The following is a 22,556-nucleotide window of genomic DNA, read 5'->3' on the forward strand; positions in this document are numbered from 1 at the left end:
TTGGGTTTTATTTCACCTTCAGATCAGGCAGTCCATATAATAAAGAGAGATATAATAAATAAGCAAATAAATAAACCTCAACTTAGGTTTTATTTATTCATATAGCCCCTTTACCCATCAAATGCGTCACATTGGCCACATTTGTAGGTGGTTAAAGATAAATTGGAACTAAAAAGAAATTAAAAACAACAGAACAACAAAAGAATAACCATGGTGCAACAGACATAAACAGATATCCTCCTCTGCTCCTCTGCTTTAACTGCTCAGCTGCTGAATAACAACAGAAGTCTCTCTGGGACCAGGATTGAGAACCACGGTCATTCATTCACATTTGCCATTGGTCAATAATACTGCCACTCACATTCATTCACATCTGCCATTGGTCAATAATACTACCACTCACATTCATTCACATCTGCCATTGGCCAATGAAACCGTGTTCTCCAGAGCAGTATGAGCATGAGCACAGGAACAGCGGTCATGCGTGTGGCTGTGGGTTTCACGCTCCTTGATCAGAGTCACTTCAGTAAATATTCAGCTGTACAAATGGGCAACCTGTAGAACGGTGCTCTCAGTAAGAGCGTTCGCTAAGGCCATGAATAATGTACGGTAATGCACGGCGCTCAGAACATGATTAGCTCATGTGTGCCTTCGCGCTGGAGAGGGAGACGTCAGCTTGTCAGCATAAATCGCTGTAAAAGCCTGGTTCTCAGTCCTCAGTGCTTTTCATACGTGCTTTCAGTGCGTACCGCACAGTACACACATTAAAGCTCTCCCCACACAAGCATATTATATCCTGAAGTACGGGGAGAGTGTTTTTTTCCTGTGTGGGTTAGTGTGGTCCAGTGTGAACTGAGCAGTGTGTATATCTTCCTGATATCACTTTAGACTCTTGCCTGGGCATTTTTATCGACTTTGTTCTGTGTACTTTAACGTCTGCAATGATCCACTGGAAACCATATCTGTTCTAACAGCTGCCAGGGGTAAAATCGAAACTGCACTTTGATAAAAATAGCACGCTAGTCTTCCACAGACAAAATTTTAGAACAAACAGGCTGCAGGTGTGGCCACAGTTCTGTGGTCTCTGACCTTTCACCTCTGATTGTATAACAATACCTCTGTGGTTCAAAAGAACCAAATCTTACTGGGCTGTTTACTCTCTGACTGCATGTATAAATAACTGGGGTTTCAAGTGATTAACCATGTTGAGCCCCACCCCTTTGGTAAAAGAACGCTCATTTTGGTACAACATTAGTGTGTGTGTGTGTGTGTGTGTGTGTGTGTGTGTGTGTGCGCTTGCTTGCCTGCCTGCTTGCCTGCGTGTGTGCGTGTGTGCGTGTGTGTGCGTGTGCGTGCGTGCGCGTGTGTGTGAGTGTGTGTGTGCTTGCTTGCATGTGTGTGCATGTGTATTTGTGTGTGTGTGTGTGCGTGCGTGTGTCTGTTTGAGTGAGAGAAAAAGCAGGGCTTTAGAGACTGAGGTTATGGGGGTTCTTTAGCTTTAACAGGGTAAATTTAGACCTGAACTAACCTCCTGGAATACAGCCGTAAATAGCAGAGCTGGTTATGTAACGTGTTAGCGGCGTGGGACAGAGCCAGCTGACTCCGCCTCCTTCCTCTCGTCTCCCCAGACCTACGTGGTGAAGGTGGAGCGGGAGAGCCAGCAGGGGGCGACACTGGTCCAGAGGAGCTTCGAGGAGTTCCACGAGCTGCACGGCAAGCTGCGGCTGGTCTTCCCCTCCTCCAAACTCCCCAGGTAACCCTGGATAGAGTGATAAACGTTTTTGCTTTTGGGAATGTTGATGCTGAATGTGGTTGTTAGCTGCAGTATGTGGCAGATTGACAGACTCTGGGTGGTCAGAGGTGTTGGGAGAGAAAGTGATATCATAGTCTGTGAGATGCTGTCGCCTCACCCCGGCCTATCCCCTGCCCAGCTTCCCGAGCCGGTTTGTGATTGGCCGGTCACGAGGCGAGGCCATGGCTGAACGCAGGAAAGACGAGCTGAACGGATACGTGTGGCATCTGGTCCATGCAGCGCCCGAAGTGGCACAGGTGACCTCTGACCTCTGTTTACTCGCACATCCCAGCATCTTATAGAACAGCTGAAGACATCTGAAAAACTGCACACTTTCAGTTTATTTACAGAGCATTGATATGCAATTTATATAGCATGAACTCCATCAAGGTTTTGGTATACCCCCGTCTAAGAAAAGCTGAGCTTACCTGTTGAGCTGAGTTACCTCTTGACCTGCAGGCTGATTTTTATATTGTGCCATTAAAAACAATAATTAACCAGGACTGTTCCTGTAATAGGCGGCACGGATGGTGCAGTGAGTAGCACTGCCGCCTCACTGCAAGGAGGTCCTGGGTTCGAATCCCCGTCGGCCAGGGCCTCTCTGTGCGGAGTTTGCATGTTCTCCCCGTGTCTGCGTGGGTTTCCTCCGGGTACTCCGGTTTCCTCCCACAGTCCAAAGACATGCACGTTAGGCTGATTGGAGAGTCTAAATTGCCCGTAGGTATGAGTGTGTGAGTGAATGGTGTGTGTGCCCTGAGATAGACTGGCGACCTGTCCAGGGTGTATTCCTGCCTTTCGCCCAATGTATGCTGGGATAGGCTCCAGCCCCCCTGCGACCCTGATCAGGATAAGCGGGTTCAGATAATGGATGGATGGATGGATGTTCCTGTAATTGCCCTTCTGCACATAAAATATGCATTTGATAAAGGAAAGCAATAAGCAAAAACCACATAAAATCACATGATACCAGTTGCACACTGTACATTTTGACGTATTTTATGGTTTTCATAACGTATCATGCTAATTTGATACATTAAGCCCACATTAAGCGTGCACATAAGCCCTGTGTTCCCCCCCGCTGTCGGGACGGGCAGTAAGCCCATAAATGATTGAAGGGTGTGGGCAGTTTCAGTTTTACTCAGCCATTTCTGGGAACTCAGTCACTTTCTGTGAAGTAAACACACGCTATTGGCTGTCGCTGGCGTATAAAATTACACGCCTGTATCAGATGCCACTTCTGCAGCCTTCCCTGGCAGTGGGAGAGGTACACGCCTATAGTCCCACCGGTCTCAACACTTACTTTACAATACTTTCACCTTCCTGTCAAGGCACAGAATCTGCACTGAAACAAACAGTGAATCCTTCTAACCTGCAACAGTGCCAATGCAGCAGGAACAATTGCATCTAAAAAGCTATTTGCACTGTGGGAGTAATGCACAAGTCTTTACAAACGAGCTGGGATCATCACCTCTGGCCCTCAAATCCAAGTCCAGTCCTGGTTTTTCTTTTATCCTGGGTAATTAGTGCTAGGGTAAAAGACTGTGTTCACACCTTACTCCTTGGTAAAAAGGAGAGTGAAAAAGCAGCAGTTTTCGGCCCTGGAGGACTGTGACTTTGTGATCCCTGACACAGAGAGTTTATTATAGCTGCACACCTCACACGTGTTCATACTGAACTTTGGCCCTGGGTTGTGTTTGTAATTACGGTAATTACAGTAAATGTGTAATCAGAAACAGGGCTCACCCAACGTGTGTGGATGTGACTTCCTGTTATTAACTTCTTGTTATGAACCCCCTCTTCTCTCAGTGTGACCTCATCTACACCTTCTTCCACCCCCTGCCGAGAGACGAGAGGCCAGGTACGGTCGTCAACACCCTGCAGAATAAACCTGCAGGTAAGAAACACATCTGTGTTTGCCATTCATCTGTGTGTGTGTGTGCCTGTGTGTGTGCCTGTGTGTGTGCCTGTGTGTGTCTGTGTGTGTCTGTGTGTGTCTGTGCGTGTCTGTGCGTGTCTGTGCGTGTCTGTGCGTGTGTGTGCGTGTGTGTGCGTGTGTGTGCGTGTGTGTGCGTGTGTGTGCGTGTGTGTGCGTGTGTGTGCGTGTGTGTGCGCGTGTGTGCGCGTGTGTGCGCGCGTGTGCGCGCGTGTGCGCGCGTGTGCGCGCGTGTGCGCGCGTGTGCGCGCGTGTGTGCGTGTGTGTCTGTCTGTGTGTGTGTGTCTGTGTGTGTGTGCGCGTGTGCGCGTGTGTCTGTGCGCGTGTGTCTGTGCGTGTGTGTCTGTGTGTGTGCATGGTCTGCATGCAGGATAAACAGGCAGGTAAAAAGCACACCAGGACACATCTCTCACTGATCTGTGTGTGTGTGTGTGCATGTTACGCAGGTTACACAGCAGGCCTAAACCAGTGTGTGAGCAGCTGAATAGGGGTAATCATTCCGGCAGATCCCTGGGGGATAAGAGGATGTGCCCTTCCCCCAAATTTGTGAAAACATTGAATGCCCATACCCCCCCCTCCCAGATAGATCCCAAAGAACATGTTGTTTGTTGTTGAAATGAGATCTGTGTCCTTGGCAGCACTGGCTACCAGAGTGGTGACTCAGAGCCAAAGATCAGAGTTGTGTGCTTTGCTGGGTCCAGTTGCCTAATGAATGGGGCTGGTGGAAACAGAGCGTGTTTGCGCGGTGCAAACACAGGGACTGAAGTACTTTCCATGTGCAAACAGTCGTGAGCAGCAGGCTCAGCCGGACTCCATTATCTCCACGTACCTGCTGCCAACCCTACTGCGCTGGCGGTGTCCTTGGCAACAATCTCCCCCGATAAACACGGCCAATCGGTGACCTCGGCCTTATCCGCCGGGGTGCAATGTGTCCTAAATCACACACACTGTCCCAGCTGACAGCTTCCCCTCACTGTGAGCTGGGGCTCATGGCTCAACAGAAGTATTAAAACCCATCTTAGCGACTTTATGATGGGCTCTTGATTACTAACCTCACAGCACCCGTAAAAGTGCCTGTTCGGCATAGAGGTGGTCATTGGGTTCACCACATAAACTGGCTTCCGTCAGTGAGTTCCCTGTAACTGCTACACTGCTGTGATGAAAGGCACAAAATGGCGGCTGTTTCCTCTTGAATGATTAACCGCGGTGCTCCTCTTTTTGCAGAGGTGTCCTGGACCCCTGTCCCAGGGAGGGTGGTGGGCGAGGTGAAGCTCTCCATTTTGTACAAGAGTGACAAGCTCTTCATCATGGTCATGCACATCCGGGGACTGGTAGGTATCCAATGAGCACACAGTCACAGAACATTCAGGGACACCCCTAAGCTTTTGGAGTGCCCCTAAAATTTTAACATGCCGGGTGGAATTGCGATCTCAGACCAGGGGGTGGGGAGTTGATTTGGGCCATATCCAGTGACAGCCCCTGAAAGCTTTTCCACCCCCTTATGTGATGGCCTTTACAAATATTACTGCAGTACTGATATATTGCTTAATCCTGGTCTTCTTTGAATCATAGAAGCAGGTCATAGACTAGCCATTTCTCTCACTCTCACTCTCTCAACATAAAAGGTTAAAAACGAATGAACCTGTTGAACTGCTAATTTATTGCTGTAAAGATGGTAAAGTAAGTAATCAGTGTGGCACAATAAGCATTCTGTAAGTGCGCAAAAATACATCAAAGGAAACCTTACCGTGTTATGAGCTCCAACACCCCAGTTCTTTCACTAAGTGCTGAACGGGTCGCTGCGAGTCTTATCAAATCCAGATTAAGAGCATAGCTCATCTGAACATCAGTAAAAACAGAACACACTGGGTCTTCAGAGACATGCCATAAGGACCCTGTCCCATGTTCTGGAGGCAAAAAACCGAGATACAACCACTTCCAGTCTTAATCTATTATTTTTATTTATAGCTGTGATGTACCAGAATAGCTTGATCTGTTTCATTTTGTTGGATGGATCAAGCTATTCTGGTACATGGGTTGGGCTATGAGCACTGACAGACTTATGCCCTAGTGGAGTAGAAAGGGGGAGTAAAATCAGCCAATGATGTGGAAGTCCTGTCAGACTTGACCTGTAGCCTCTTCTTTTCCAGCAACCCCTGCAGGACGGCACTGACCCTGACCCCTACGTCAAACTGTACCTCCTCCCTGACCCTCAGAAGACCAGCAAGAGAAAGACCAAGGCGGCCAGACGCACCTGCAACCCCACCTATAACGAGATGGTGAGAGAGAGCCGGAAAGAGCTGGAAAGAGCCGGACTTCAGAGATCCTGGGCTTCAGAGAGTCCAGACAACAGGGAGATCACATACTCCTATTGGGCCCTAATATCACAATCATTTCAATTTACATTTACATTATATTACATTAATGGCATTTGGCAGACGCTCTTATCCAGAGCGACATACAATTGATTTGACTACGCAGGAGACAATCCTCCCCTGGAGCAATGCAGGGTTAAGGGCCTTGCTCAAGGGCCCAACGGCTGTGCAGATCTTATTGTGGCTACACCGGAGATCGAACCACCAGCTTTGCGGGTCCCAGTCATGAACCGCTACAGGCCGCCCCTTGAGCCAAAGACCCATTTCTCTGAGGATAAAGTACCTGCAGAAGTTCAGCGTGTTGACTCAAAATGAGTGAGGGCAGCCAGTCAGTGCAGCTAAATTGTAGTAGGTACTGTTGAGCACTTTGCCGACAGGCAAGTTTCCAAAAATGGAGTACGTGTTTAAACAGTGCAGGGTCAATGCACTGTAGTGAGTTGCCATCACTAGTTTGTACATAAAATGTATCTTCTTCCTGGGTTACAATTCTATTAATCTATAGCTGATGCTAATCTTTGTCCATAGCTCTGTGAAAGTTGAGATCATTTACATAGTACTGAAGCAGGTCTGGGTTGTGCCTTGTGTGTATAGGGCAGATTGAGATGATGCATTTCCTGTTGTGATGATGCGTTTCCTGTGCCTCTCCTGCAGCTGGTGTATGACAGGATCCCGCGTGGGGACCTGCAGCAGAGAGTGATCCACCTGCGGGTGCTGAGCGAGGGGGCGTTCTGGGAGAACACCCTGCTGGGAGAAACCTTCATCCCCCTCAAGGCCATGAAGCCTGGCCACCGCTGGGTGGACTGGCACCAGCTGGGCACGGACGGGCCCGATACCGCTCGCTAGGGAGGAGAGGGTGTGTGTGTCTGTGTCTGTGTCTGTGTCTGTGTCTGTGTCTGTGTGTCTGTGTGTCTGTGTGTCTGTGTGTGTGAGAGAGAGTGTGTGCGTGTGTGTGAGAGAGAGAGAGGGTGTCTGTGCTGTGTTTGTGTGTGTGTGTGTGTGTGTGTGTGTGTGTGTGTGTGTGTGTGTGTGTTTGAGAGAGAGTGTGTGTGTATCTGCAAGTACGTGCATATGTGTACGTGTATGTTTGCACGTGTCGGAGATGGAGAGGTCTAGCAGCTCGGAGCTGGGTTATCCCCCCAGTGGGGGCGAGGCCATGTCTTCTTCCCAGGAGACACTGAGACTCGGTGATGAAGCGTCATCACTCGATACTGTAGAGGCGGGGTCACTGTCAGGCCAATGACGGACAGCGGAGTGCTGGACCAGGGCGGGGCCACAGAGGCCTGTCAGCAGAACCTGTCCTCAGTCACTGAAGACAAGGAGAGGTACTACTGTCGAACAGGAGTACTCTACAAAGCTGTGCCAAGCCAGGCCAGACCAGGCCAGACCAGGCTAAACCAGGCCATGCCAGGGCCAAGGCCCTGTTACACCTGTCCACAGACCACATGAAGGGTCCAACGCAAAACCACGGCTGGCTCTATACGACAAGCCCCACAGGGATCTGAGAAGAACAACAGCTTCTTAAGTTATTTCTTCCTAATGGTATCATTCTGTAATTGCGGCTCGATTCGAGCCATGTCTCGTCATATGGTATATATGATTTGTATATGTACCGGATTTATACATAGATTGTTGTATGTGAATATTGTATGGTGCAGTCATTCAGAGTAGAGAGTGGGATGGGATGAATGCTTTTGTACTGTAATTTTGAAAAAAAAAAAGAAGAAAGAAAAAAAAGCTCATAATTTGGGCATGCTCGATCATAAGAATATAAATTGGGGAAACCAGGGGACAAACCAGCTGTCATTGGCTCGCGGCTCTCTTTGGTGTGTTTATAGTGTAGTTTATGTCGACCTTCCACCTCATTGGGTGTCCCTCCTTCCAAGTCTCTGTGTAGAATACATGTGTGTCCTTAAAAAAAAAAAGAAAAAAGCCACAATTTGTCAAAGCCACAAGTGACGTAAGTAACGTTGATGTCTGATTTGAAAACAAGTGCCCACTTGCCACACAAGTGTCCATATTATGTCCAGAGTTACATTCAGATAGCATTTCAATTGCATGCATTGGGATTTACTACTGGTTGATTATTGCACTTTTGGTCTTAATCGTCAAGCATTTTGAACTTACATTTCATTTATATAAGCTTCTTTAAAAGGAAAAAAGGGAAGGGCTTTTGTTCAATATAAAACAGTAGATAAGCAAAGTGACTTCTACTTCCCTACTATGTTTTGGTCCTCAGAGTAGTTGAGTGTCTGAAGGAATTGCATTTTAATAGGAGTAGAATAAGGTTATTTTTTTCTTCAGAAAAGAAACTGAACTAAACTGTATCCCAGGTCAGAAATAATACAGAAATTTCACATTTCTATTTGGAAGTTTACTTTTTTCCCCCGCATTTTTTTTTTTTTTTTACATTTAGCAGATACTGTCATTCAAAGCAGATTGCATTCTGCTGCATACAGCCCATTTATAGAGCTGGACTACACTGAACATTACATGGCGTGACTGGACATTGACTGCAGCAGCGGAGGTTAATCACATTGCTCACAGGGCACAGTAATGGTGCCTGCGCTGAGAGTGGAGTCCACACTGTCAGTGTTGAGAGGCCGGTTCCCACCCTGAGCTGGTGACACACTGGTTCTGTATGTGTGGAACTCCTAACACTCATCTTCGCATGCTGATTTTCCCTGTGTGTGAGACAGAAGGCATTTCTGGTGTAGCACCAGAAGGCGTGGCTCTAAGATAAATAATCTTTTTTAAACAAAGGAAGGATGTGAAACGTGTCACACACACACCAAGTCTGTATTTAATGTGTTGCTCAGTGAGTGAACTTAGATTTCAGGTCAATCTGCTAATTAGTTAAATTATTAAATTCCAATTGTTAGCTTAACCATTAGGTTGAAGGAATAGTCGTTTCAAAAATGCTTAGGACCACATTTTAAGCCTCTTGGGTGCCAAGATACTTTCTCTGTTACAAGGTGCTAAGTTAGTGTAATATGTTGAAAAAATATTGTTTGCAGATACTGTTTTTTAGACCTGTGTCCTGTATGATAGATGAAACCTAGTTTAAAAAAGGCCATATTTATTTTGGCCATAGCTTACCAGTTGTCCTAATATATAATATTGAATTATAGGAATTCACAATTTATAGATTAATAAGAAGATATTTTAACTGGATGGCTTTACCGGTGATACATTAGTGTTTTTAAAACCTTTAATTCTATTGTTTGCGGTTATCTCTTGCCTTCCAAAGCAGGACTGTATGTGTGAGTTACTGCTGATATTGGTCCCGTTCTGCTCGACTTTTGGTGGGAACAAACTTAATACAAAATGAGTGATTCATCTGCCATAATATTAGATGCACCAAGTATGAGGTTACAGATGTAGCATTTGAATTTCCACATATTAAACCCAACTAACATGTTCAACAGCTCCCTGGCATCTGTCTGCTTCCAAACTGAATATGCTAAGGCCTTAGCTATGACACTCACAGCTGTTCTCATGGAAAAGTGACATGATGGAATTAAGCCCCTTTTTGTCTTGGGAGAATTGATCATTCTTGTTGTATTGGTGGCCATATAGGATGGCATGACCGCTGGCCTTCATTGGTGAGAGGAACTCTGGGTAAAAGCTGGCCTTCCTCTTGCAGCGGTCCTAAGGATGTGGCTTTTCCCTCCGAGGCGTAAACCCCGCCATGATGAAACGGGACAGAATGTAAGTTCAAAATGAACAGGATTTGACGCATTGTACATACTGAAAATATCATGATTGTGACCATGAAAATTCATAATTGTTTCATCCCACAGTTTTTTTTGTTTTTATTTTTTTTGACTTTATGGATTTAAATAAGAAGTGTATTGTGTTCATTATCATTTGAATCTATTTGCTCATGTTTTGTAATATTATTTGCACTAAATAATGATAAAAAATAAACTTGAATTTCAAAGACACTATTGTGCATTTCATTTGGCTTTAAGTACAGACTTATAGCATAAGTATTCTACTGACACAATATCTGTCAAAGGAACACCAAACATTGCATCAGGTTGTTTGCTTTTGGGTTTATAATTGAATGCACTCATTCAGCAGAAAACTTGAAAACATCAGACTGTCAGGGAAAACATTCTAGAGCAGGAAGGTCTAATAAGGACAGATTGTTATGTGAAATATTTATCTGATAATCCCTATATGGCTAAATCCTCTTTTCTGTGCTGTGTTGAGGATTGGGACATTGCTGTCTGTGTATCACACCCAGTATGTCTAACTAGACTGAGGTAACAATTACATCAGGTTGGGCTAGCTGTTGACCTCATTCTCACAGGGATGCACTGGGAATGATGGTCTTTGTTCTCTGACACGGAGTGTAGCGCTGTGTGAAATGCCTCATGACTAGATAGGGAGACAAGGTGGCCATCGTAATTGTATTTAATTTTGTTTTTATTTTTGTTCACTTTTGAAGAGGGACAAATGGCTCCAACCATCCTATGGCATGTATAATGGGGGAAACAAACATACAGCCTTTTGTTTTAGTGTTGACTTGAAAACGGAGGTAAACGACACAACCGTCATAATGACCAACAAACATCTACATATTCAGGGTGCATGAATATGTAGATTCCGATAGGGAATTGCCATGATGAGTGTCATTTTAAAACACCTTTCATTTTATATTGAAACTGTCAAACGCCCACAAAATGTTTGCAAACATCAGTGATGTGGCTTTTTTTTTTTAAAGTCCTTAAAAAAAGAATAATAATAAAAAATAAAAAAACACACAATTCCCACCTCTACCTCCTCTGCTCAGCTCTCTGTGTTAACATTGAGCAAACTCTTCTGATAATAATACAAAAACATACATCATGTCATGTGGGAAATCTTTTCACAAACCACTCAGAAAAATAGCAGTTAGGCTCTAAAACATGCATACTTCTTCCAAAATTGCAATGGTTTGCAAATACTTGGATCAGTGTGGAACACAAATGGAAAGCTCCAGGATGATATGAAAAGCTGAAAAACACGAGAAGATATGCCAGTGGGCCTTTAAAATGAATTCAGTCATATAGTTCTAGGTTTGTATGGAGCAAAAACCTTGCCCATCACTGGCACGCCAGGACCAAGCTTGCCTACCCCTGCTTGTTTTGCTTGTTTGCAGCTAGCAGCTGCATGTTTTTCTTGTCTGCCATTGGATTCTTTCACTTTCATTTTTAGTCATAAGTATGATTAGAATTCACTTTCTGTCTTGATTAGGAATGTTCTGTATGTTTTTATACAAGCAAAACCTGATGCACTGATAATCATGCAGACTGACTGGAATATTGTCTATGCAAGTTATTAATTTCCTTCAATGATTGCCCATCATTAAATCAGTAAAACCTGATCTTCCTAAACAGAGTAGGTAAACGGAAATAACATACAGTAATTACTGCACAAAATACAAATGAAGAGGGATAGCACTGTATTTTAAGGCAAACTGTCCTCCACTCTAAAAGGTTCTTCACACTTTCAACATACCAGAATGCATTGTGGCTGCTCGTTAAACGGTCTTCTGTGGCATTAATTATGTATGGGAGCTATATCACGTTCCATACATCATTAAAGCCATAAAAGGCAGTTCCAGTTTTCAGAAAAAGAGGACCCAATGCATTCTTTATGAAGCCTTCTTAGGGATATTCTATAGAAGGCATGGCATGATTAAAAATTCAACAAAAGTCCAATTACTTTCCTCTAGAGTTCACAAGAAGTAGGAGAGTTAAGGTACATGTGGAAATTCATTCCAGGTTAAGTAAGTGGTTCTGTTTTCTGCTAATTTAACACACCCCCAAAATATTATCACTGCTTGGCTAGAATTTTGTGATGGAAGTTACTACAGGTGACTGCAGATGGCAGTTACTACAGGTATCAGTATAGCATAACTGTTTCTCAACCCTGAGTCCTGGGAATCTACTGCATATGCTTGTTTTTGTTCCAATCATAAAAGCAGGTTCTATACTCTCTATACTGAGATGCTCGTTATTCTTAATTTCCAGTGTCCTAAAAACTTAATGGCTCATATTAACACTTCAGGATTTCCAATCTGTCAGACCAACATATGCTTTCATTTACTGTGCTGTATGTAGTACATGGCAAATGATTCCAACATTTACAGGTGAAATCAGTTTGATCATATTTTCTGAGTTTGTGGAAACCTCCTTAAAATCAGTACTTCTGAACCTCGGTGCAGGGAACCCACTGTGCTGTGCATGCTGGTTTTTGTCAAAGCCCATTAAGGTTGTTGACAATGAGTTTACATTCTACCATAACCGTGTGGTTAAACCCATTTTAACAGAATGTAGGGTTGGGCTGTTGCCATTTGCTGTTGAACCATATTAATTTAACTTTTTTAGGTAGGTTTCCACACACACTGTCAGAAAATGGGAGCCAACTGTCAGTTTGTAATTTAAATAATGACATTGTTCTTGTTATTATTATTATTATTATTATTATTATTATTATTATATATAGAAAGGTTTCTTGGTTTTGCGCTAGGCTTCATCTGTGTGATCTTTTTTTTTTTTTTTTCCTACATTTTGTTTTCGATTAAATACTTATTCACATGAAGGTTGTTCCTGAGCAACAGGCCCTGCATATTAAAAGTGACTGCCTTCTGCGTTTTGCAAGGTAGATACTAATTGTACCACAGTACCTAAGTCGTACAAATGTGTCGGCTCTTTCATGACGCTCCCTAAAATTTCTGATGAAATCTTCTTAAAAAAACGAGGCTGAGACGAACTGGCAAACGTGAAAAGAAGGAAATTAAGCGGCAGGCAGAAAGTAGGGTGTTAATCGATTGTTAATGCTGTTCATGTAATTTATGAAACGTTAGCAAACATTCTATCTCGCTATTTCTACGTTTTCCGTGTTAAAGCGCAGTTATCTAACATCAGCAAGCTAAACGTCGATTACGTTCGAAGGTCTTTTATAGCTCGCTCGCGTTGCTTCTGAGCTATTCTTCCGTAGTCTTGTCAACGCCTGAATTTCGCTTGTGCAACCAGTTTACCAAGAATTTAAGTAACGTTAAACCGAAAGGGGAAAAGATGGCTTCTTTTTCATCGTTCGAATCGGATTCAATGTCTTTTTCCTGCGTATCATTGTCCCCGAGTTGCTTATTTTCTTGTCTCCCTGTGGCGCCTGTCGTAATGAATCCTTGGATCCAGAATAACCACGGTCATCCTCAGAGAAAGTACACCGCCGCCAATGCCGCCAATGCCGGGGACAGTATGGAAGATTGTGTGCACTGGGCTACAAGGAGAACCTGCCGGTATGTCGTTGTCGGCGGTCGCTAAACGAAAATGGACATCTTGGTGGCAGAAGACCGAGGAGTGGGATCTAATAAATTGTGCACAATGGTCTGAATTTAAACCGCGAAGCAAGCTAGCTGTAATTGCATATTTTATATGGACAGCTAACTTGGCTGTCACAGTATTATTTTCACAGGATTGTGAAATCTGTAACGTTGGCTAGCGTGCTACGGGAAGAGATATTTATTTTATTTAACTTAGCCAGTTAAGAAAATAGATCGTATTTAGCTATCTGTATATTTTTATTTTTGCACTCGTAACGTTAGCTAGGTATTTGCAGTATCATTAACGGCCTAGCAAAATTTTCCATTTTTCTCATTTTTTATTCCTAATGCATGTGCAAGAGAAATCTGTGGTCTATTTTTTTAAAACGACTGTAGCCACTACTTGGGACGTTTGCCAATCATTTTAGGTTTATACATTAAAAGTCAGGATGTTTAGGGGCATGCATTCAGACGGACTTTACTCTAAAGAGAACGCCGCGCCGGCGGCAGCTCCCAGCTTTGGCGTGGCCACACGCCGGCAAACTAATCAGGAAAGCCCGTGGATCGGCATTCTGTCAGTGGTCTCTAGGCCCGCCCTAGCTTTCCTGCAAAAGTATTTACCGGGAAAGGCTCGGACATCTACCACCTCGAGTGGCGTTTGTGGCTGGCAAAATGGAGATGTTAAACTGCCGTTTAAAGGTAAAAATGCGTTTTTAGATCAACTTGACTTCATTCCTGAAGCGGAGCACCATCTCGCCTGCCACCTACACCACCAGTCGGGCACTAATGGCTTTGGTTCTTCCTCAACTAACGTTACAACTTTAAGCTGGGTTAATGCCGCCTCGTTTCGAGAGTTAGGAATTCATGATAACGCCGACTTGGACTTAAATATGAGACGAGACACACCAGGAGTCGGATACTTTGCTTCTGCTAAAAACTTTCCCAGCCAGGTTTTGGTGAACGCAGATTCAGGACAGGATCTAACCGTAAGAACCCCAGACCACCACCGAGGTTTGGGCAGGGGTGATTGGCCCTCAGACTCGGTTGCTTCGCCAGTAAAGAGCAACTGGTGGTGGGACAGTATTTGGGGATCCGCTGACGGTTCCCAAGGCTGGCTGTCCGGTTTTCTGTGGAAAACATGCTCTGTGGCATCAGATCAGCATTGTCGAGAAAATGACAGCCGCGTCTATTGTCAGCAGGTCGAGTCTGGTACGGCCGCCCGCGTTGCCAAGCCAACGGAACTGTTTGAACAGCGCGACTATGGAGAGCTGATTCCCAGCGAAAGCGCTGGACATTCCAGCCACAAAGGAGCGTCCGATAATGGCAGCCCTCAGTCGGTCCGACCGGAATCTCTCCCAAGCTCCGAAAAGCCGCTGTTAGTTTGTCAGCCCCTGTGTGAACGCCTGCCCGGTATAAGAGCAGCCACTGCCTGCAGTGAGGTGGCCGTTCTTACTCCGGACCAGGACAATGGATACTCGAGTTTGGAAGAGGAGCACTCAAACTCCAGGATGCATTTAGTGGAACCTGTCAGTCCTGAGCAGGGTTGTTCTGGGCCTGCTGAGGGGGCAGAGGAGCTCGTTTTCCCTGCGGAAGGCGGTACGACTGCTGAGGGGAGCTCAAAGCTCCCGGAAGTTGAGGCCGCTGCAGACGGGAGGGAAGGAGAGGAGTCTGACTCTGACCTTTCGGACACTGAGGAGGAGGAGGATGGGGCGGAGCCTGAGGAGCTGTCCCCGCCCCACCTGCCGTTGCCTGGCTGCCAGAACAAGGCCATCGCCTACATCATGGGCGGGCCCTGTAGCGAGGACAGTGAATCGGATCTGGAGGAGGACAGCGACTGGGACAGCGAGGATGATGATGGCTTCGACAGCGAAGGCTCGTCCGACTTCTCCGACTCTGAAGACCTGGACGAAGAGGAGGACAGGGAGGAGGAGGAAGAAGGGAAGGAGTCGGACGTGGGGGAGGCGGACGGCGAGGTGGAGCAGCTGTGGAACTCGCTCTGCCCCAGGGGGGACCCCTACGACCCCCGAAACTTCACGGCCTCCCAGCAGACGGCTCCCAGACGGGCCCCGGGTGGTGACGACCCCCCTGTGGAGGGCCCCTCCTCGCCTCAGCCCCTGCTCCCGGAGGAGGAGAGTTGGGAAGAGGAGGAGGACAGCGACCTTGATGAAGAGGAGAGTCTGCGTCTGTGGAACTCCTTCACCTCCGGTGGAGACCCCTACAGCCCCCACGGCTCCTTCTGGACCCGACAGGACAGCAGGGGCTCCCGAAAGAGGCTGTCCCTCCCCATCCCCCCCTCGCCCTACCTCAAACGGGATGCAGAAGACCGGATGGACAGCGGCTTCTCCGAAGTCCTCCCCCCCCCAGACCAGATCGCCGTCTGCAGCGCCAAGCTTAAGAGGGTCAGTATGGGATACCGCCATTACATCACGACAAATCTACAGCCATTACATCACGACAAATCTACCGCCATTACATCACGACAAATCTACCGCCATTACATCACGACAAATCTACCGCCATTACATCACGACAAATCTACCGCCATTACATCACGACAAATCTACAGCCATTACATCACGACAAACTTACATCACGACAAACCTACTGCCATTACATCACGACAAATCTACAGCATTACATCACGACAAATCTACAGCCATTACATCACGACAAACTTACATCACGACAAACCTCCATCACGACAAACCTACCGCCATTACATCACGACAAACCCACCGCCATCACATCACGACAAACCTCCATCACGACAAAACTATGGCCATTACATCACGACACAGCTACCGCCATTACAACAGGGCCAAACCAAACGCACAACCTTACAAGACGAGCTGAAATCAAAATTTACTTTTTCCTCAATTTAGTAAATTCTTCATAACCATATGAGCATGTCTTCTAAAAAAAGTGTACAATTGTAATACTTGTGTATATTCACACACAATTATTTTCTTTTTCTTTTTCCATCCATTTCCTGGAAAGATTGAATGAGATTTGATTTAATCGAGTACAAGTGGGCGTGTATTATATCCAATGTCTATCAATTTTCCGCTCCCCTCCAATGAATATCCTTTCAGGCAGTGGTGAATATCTCTCCCTCCAGAGCCATAGGCTACGGCTCTGCTTCCCCCTCCTCGTTTACCGCCAGTCAAATCACAAGCAAATCAGTGCTGCTCCAACTTCTGTTTCAGCTTGTCTTTAACAGCTTTTTAACCATCAGGGCTTGCAGACATTAGCATGATGGCTATCGTTATCATGGTCCATTAGGGCACTGAGCCCCAGCAGCCTTATTATTAGATTACTTCCTGTGGATCTACAAAAGCAGGATATTCAGGAAGACAATTTCAGAAAAACTTGGGACATACAAATATTCAGTTTCATAACCAGCATTTTGGTGTAAGATGTGATTAATTTTGAACACAATGACGTTCAGCTCCATGACCTAGTCAGGCATTCCTGTGGGCCAGCAGCTAATTCCAATCCTCTTCCTCACTGTGAGATCTGACTTTTCAGCTGAACAGAGACTAGCAGAGGAAGCAAGATGTTCTCTAGGGATTCGGCACAGAAATGCAACCAAAAACTGACGGCCTAATTTCCTTAAACGGAAGTAGTACTTCTTGCTGTGATGATGGGGAAGAACACTTTGCAATTTTGACACAAATAAATGCTAAGCTAAGGTACAACATGGGTCCTTGTGGGGAAACTAACACCAACAGGGTGTCCTGTTCTCATTGAACCACTGGAAAACTGCTTTTTTGGTGTAATTGTAGTGTTAGGAATACAATTCTATCAATGTTACATTGCAGTACATTACATTGTATTAGTCAGTTGGCAGACGCTCTTATCCAGCCACGTGCAATAAAGTGCTAAGTGCAAAATCCATAACCAGGGACCAGTGTGCTATAAACCCTAGAGGGAAGTACAGTTCCTGTAAGTGATCGCATGCATAAATGTCAACCTGTTGAATCATCAGATAAACTGACCAAAGAAGTAGCAATACCAGGTTTAGCAAATGACTGTTGAATTTACACACCTATTTGTGTTTTGTCTAACAAAGCAGATTTAACCCCCCCGTAACACTTTTGCAGAAATGTGGCAGGTAATGTCTAATGCACTTTGACGGGAAGTGTTTCCTTGTGGAAAGTAAATGGTTAACAGACGCTTAGCTAGGTGGCTGTTGTAAATAAAAGCTATCCTGAACGTGTGCTCTTTCACCGATTGTGAAACAGACAATGGCTTGATTAAGATGGGGCAGGTTAGCAGCCATATCTCTGCTGCTGTACAGACTGTGGGAATGATGTAAATCCATGCAACATGCTTTCCCTGCGCTTGATATCAGCTGATGAAACGCTTCCATCTGCACCTCCCCAGGGCTACGTGCTCAGTCTGAACGCCTAATTATCATGTAGGGTGGGGTGTAGCTCTGTTTCCGTATGACTCTGTGGTTAGTCATTAGGCTGGAGACAGACATGACTGTCCGCTCGCATCCTTGGAGGTCCAGCTCGTACCCCAGTAACCGGGCTGAAAGAGACTTTGCCGTATTTTAACCTGATTGAATTCATTCTTCATTCCCTTCCTCCCCCATCGCCGGATTATTAGCGGGGATCTCTTACGTTACTTAGCAACAGAGAATTCCGACGTTCCGGTCCGCTGTCCTTCCCGCTGGAAGCGCTGAGACTTCCTTCCTCTCTCGCGCGTCTGCGGTCTGTTGGTGCTGAGCCTTTGCTTTCATCGTCCGGTCATCTGTCACCACTCCGTTTTCATTTCAGCTGGCTTTATTGGTTCCACACCGGCAGTTTTAATCAGTTACAGTACATGGTCCCTTTACGCTTCCTGTGCAAATATCCTCTTCACTTCTACCAAGGCTGCAGAAATCCAGCTTAAGGGAACAGATATATATTTTTTTATTCATTTAGTTGCAGTTTTTATTTTTTTTACAGGCTTTCTGGGGCTTGTGGGATCTGGCATCCAGTATTTATACCTGGCCATAATTTCCCTGGCTCCCGTTCCGCAGGCTGATTTCCCTGTTCCATGTCTGTGGCTCTCCAGCTATGATTACACGTACCAGTGAGAGTACACTGGGGGAAGAAGCAGTGATCAGTGATGTTGTTTAAGATTGAGAATGTGTCTCTGGGTGACGGGGCAGGAGAGTGACATCAGCTCTGGTGACAAGATAGAACCTAACAAAGCACACCTCATTCAACAGCTAGAGCAGGGCTGCCCAACCCTGTTCCTGGAGATCTACTGTCCTGTAGGTTTTCACTACAACCCCAACAAAGCACACCTCATTCAACAGCTAGAGCAGGGCTGCCCAACCCTGTTCCTTGAGATCTACTGTCCTGTAGGTTTTCACTCCAACCCTAACAAAGCACACCTCATTTGAACATCTAGAGCAGGGCTGCCCAACCCTGTTCCTGGAGATCTACTGTCCTGTAGGTTTTCACTCCAACCCTAACAAAGCGCACTTCATTCAACAGCTAGAGCAGGGCTGCTCAACCCTGTTCCTGGAGATCTACTGTCCTGTAGGTTTTCACTACAACCCTAACAAAGCACACCTCATTCAATGGATAGATATCTCACTGAACTGCTAATTAGTAGAGTCAGGTGTGCCCAATTAGGGTTGAAATGAAAACCTACGGGGGTGGTAGATCAACAGGAACAGGGTTGGCTAGCACTGTCCTGAGGGCTGAGAGCTGCTGGCTATCAACCCTCCCGTTTCACTGGGTGTCATTTCTGAAGCCAGTCTGGGCAATCAGTAGCACTATTTATACAGTTAATTAACTAGGCGAAAAAACCACGCCTGGGTATGCATCTGAGGGCCAGATTTGAGTATCGGATATATCACATTGACTGCTAATCTGAGATTAGCATCAGTGCCTGTGTGTATGTGAAGGAAACCAGGCCATTCATCGCGTTACATGACACGGGCTTAAGAACTGTGGGACGTGGTCTGCTGCAGGGTGTCAGACCTGATGGATCAGTTGCACGCACACCTTAAGATGTGGTGTGATTTATTGTAGTCTGTGGTTTTCTCTCTGGTCACAGCTTTAGGTAGGTGAGTAACCTGTTCTCTCCCCCTCACCTGGGACAGGTACGCTTTGCGGAGGAGGTAGAGGAGTTCTACGCCAACAGCGACGAAGATCGCCGAGGCCCCTGGGAGGAGTTCGCCCGCGACCGATGCCGATTCGTCCGTCGGGTGCAGGAAACGGAGCTCGCCATTGGCTACTGCCTGACGCCCACCTTCCGCCTCGTCATCTTCAACCGCCTGCACCAGAGCTGCTGAGGGGTTTCCTGCTTCCTGTTTGATTAGCTTGATTTCATGAGAAAGAGACTCTTTGTGGACTCGTTCAGGGTGTAAAAGGACACAACCTGCGTGTAGTTCCGTGTTTAAGGGCTCATCGGTCATTGTCCCAGGAAACCTTTCGCTTGAGCTGTGAGTGAACGGTACCGCGGTACTGTACTGCTCTGCGGTGGTAGTTGTTGACCGGAATCTGGAATGGTTTATTTTCACAGCCCAAACTCACCCCCCAAAACACTGCTCTCTCACCCCCACCACCCATTCTTTCTTTAGTTTTAAACCGCTTTTGCCACTCTAACAGATCAGGGAAACCACGTCTGAATTTAGTTTCGTGTTCTTCTTCGTTTAATCTGTTCCTGGCTTGCGCAATGGTCACAGCGCCCCACAGTGATGCATTGTGGGATTTGATTATTCTAATCTTTACAGGATTACCAGGAGCCTGCTTTTGGAACAGGCTTGGTTGTGGGCAGGCCTAACTCTGTATTTAAATTAATACAGTAGTATTGGCATTACATCTCGGGATTATATTTAATATTTGCTCTCAAGTCTGTATTGCTAGAAAGTATTGAAGACTTGTGCAGTGGTGTGTGTTGAGTTTTCCCCATTGCCTTGAAGTGCTAAAAAGATTAATTTGGAAACCAGTTTGTATTTGTAGTACTATTATTACTATAAAGGCCAAAGGTGACACTTAAATAAAGTTCTGAAACTTCACTCCCTACACAGTATTTAACCTCCTGTCCATTGCAGTAATTAAGTACCCCCCCTTCTAGTTCTGAATACGATCACTCTAAACTACCTGTTATTTTTAGTCTGTTTCTAAGCAGAGCTTTATTTGGGCATGGGTGATTATGGGTAAGGGTCTATGTCACTTGGAAACCATTTTGCATGAACCGTATCTTAAATACTTGATTTCCATTGTTAAACAGTCTCACTTCATTTTCTGTGTGATTCTTTTCATAGTAGCAGTATCTAGGCGGGGTTGTCTCACTCTTCTCCAAACAGTGTCAGATTTGGAGAGGGGCGGGAGATCGTGCAGCACTATGCGGTGGTGTGAAGAGAGCACAGCTTTCTGTGAGATGTAGTCTTTAGGGGACTGTTGTGTTTGGATATTAATGAACTACAAATCTGATTCATGTCGAGACAGTACTATTACATTAAATTGTTTTATTTTTCTAAAACACCTAGAGGTTTAGTGCTTTTTGCATCCATTGGAGATTTTGTGGCAAACGAAATTTGATGTATGCGTATTGAAATGTGCAAATTTCAACTGAAAGTACTAATAAAAAAATTACCTTGAAATAAGATTCTTAATTTTTGTGATTGTTCCTCACCCAGAGTGTTTGGGGGGGGGGTATTAGCTTCATGGTGTTTAGCTTTCATTTAGGAATGTTTGTGTTAGATTTAAATATATAAATGTAACAATTAAAATATAATTCTTAAGATATGTTTGGGCATGCATTGGGGGTAGGTGGTGTGTGGGGACCATCCTTGGCATACTTATGAGTGTGAGATGGCAAGGGGCTTGTCGTTTGGAGGTGACAATTCGGGGTTTTATTCATTTGCATCAGCCTGGTGAATATGCTACTAGTAAGATAATCAGGTTTCGAATCAAACTTCTCTTAAGGTGTGTGTGTGTGTGTGTGTGTAGCTAATCTGTTCTAAAGGTTTTCTTGCTTTAAATCTTAAGACCTGCACAAGTTTTTGTTTATTGTTAACTTTTTATGCATCACTGAAAATTGGCTCTTGTTTACTGTAGTTCACCATAGTCTCATGATGAGGTTGATGGGACAGAAGCGGAGGCAGAACTGGGACAGCCATGCCCAGAGGAGGGCTGGAGCTTCTCATTACGGTGGAAGTCTGTACGGATTCAGAGGGAGAGCCGTCATAAACGCGTTCATCCCGTTTATATCTGGGTCTGCTCCACCTCTACTACCGTAGGCACAGCTCGTGAGGTTGACCTCCCTGAAGACATCACCATGTAAACATAGGTGCTGAGGACATAAATTATATTACTCCTATTCCGTATCATCATTGGTGTACGTTGCACAAATGATAATGGTGTTGAATGATGAAATCAGAGCCAACCAGAGCAGCCTTTTCTTTCGTGCTCTTTCCTCTTGCGGTCACTGGAGGGTGCTGTTTGCTCATTTTCAGTTTTGTCCGCAGGTTTACTTTCAAGGTCATTTCAGGAATGAAACGGCGTTCGGTACGATGTTTTTCAGCTTTGGGGAATTTTCATTTGCTTTTGTTCAAGCTCAATGAAATTTACGTGTCAAATTTGGTTAGATATAACCTCTCTTTTTCTCTCTCTCCCCCCAGTAAGAATTTTTTCCTGTTGCTTGCGTTTAAATACAGTATCCAGCTTTGAGCTGTAAAAACTAAATTCTGCCGCCTGGTGGTTGTGACATAGCTTCCCTGAGTTCTTTTCAGCAACAGGAAGTATGATCTGGAGGCAGCCCTCTGAGAAAAATGTCTGATTGTAATATGTCATTTAGTGGACGTTTTTATCCAAAGCGACTTAAAGTTGATTAGACTAAGTGGACAATGCCCTTGGAGCAATATGGGGTTAAGGGCCTTGCTCAAGGGCCCAACTGATGTGCTACACTGGAGCTTGAGCCACCAACCTTCCACGTCCCAGTCATGTACCTTAGCCACTAGGCTATAGGCTGCCCCATATTGAATGTTAGGTCTGGATAGAGAATGACCTTGGTGGTACCCTGAAGCTATTGCACAGCCAGGCGGGCAATGAGGTCTATCAGGGAAGGTTTGGTATCATAGAGGGTAACCGTGCAGATGAAGCTTTGACAGGATTTAAAGGAAACCCTTCT

General features: G+C 45.4%; 2 protein-coding genes across 2 annotated transcripts in view; both read left to right on the forward strand.

The window, feature by feature from the left end:
• The window catches only part of pik3c2b (phosphatidylinositol-4-phosphate 3-kinase, catalytic subunit type 2 beta), a 59,093-nt gene extending 49,049 nt beyond the window's left edge, over positions 1-10,044 (forward strand). The window contains exons 28-33 of the mRNA XM_061219145.1: positions 1,629-1,753; positions 1,932-2,049; positions 3,599-3,686; positions 4,950-5,056; positions 5,876-6,004; positions 6,752-10,044. Of these exons, the coding sequence (XP_061075129.1) occupies positions 1,629-1,753; positions 1,932-2,049; positions 3,599-3,686; positions 4,950-5,056; positions 5,876-6,004; positions 6,752-6,943 (759 nt within the window). The 3' untranslated portion in view covers positions 6,944-10,044. The remainder of the gene's footprint in view (positions 1-1,628; positions 1,754-1,931; positions 2,050-3,598; positions 3,687-4,949; positions 5,057-5,875; positions 6,005-6,751) is intronic.
• Positions 10,045-12,835: 2,791 nt separating this feature from the next.
• LOC133110109 (protein phosphatase 1 regulatory subunit 15B) lies at positions 12,836-21,030 on the forward strand. The gene is made up of 2 exons (XM_061219991.1): positions 12,836-15,814; positions 19,522-21,030. The coding sequence occupies exons 1-2, from the start codon at positions 13,865-13,867 to the stop codon at positions 19,711-19,713; spliced, it is 2,142 nt and encodes a 713-aa protein (XP_061075975.1). The 5' UTR covers positions 12,836-13,864; the 3' UTR covers positions 19,714-21,030.
• Positions 21,031-22,556: the final 1,526 nt, after the last annotated feature.

This window comes from Conger conger, chromosome 14 (genome assembly GCF_963514075.1).
Source record: "Conger conger chromosome 14, fConCon1.1, whole genome shotgun sequence".
NCBI lineage: Eukaryota > Metazoa > Chordata > Actinopteri > Anguilliformes > Congridae > Conger > Conger conger.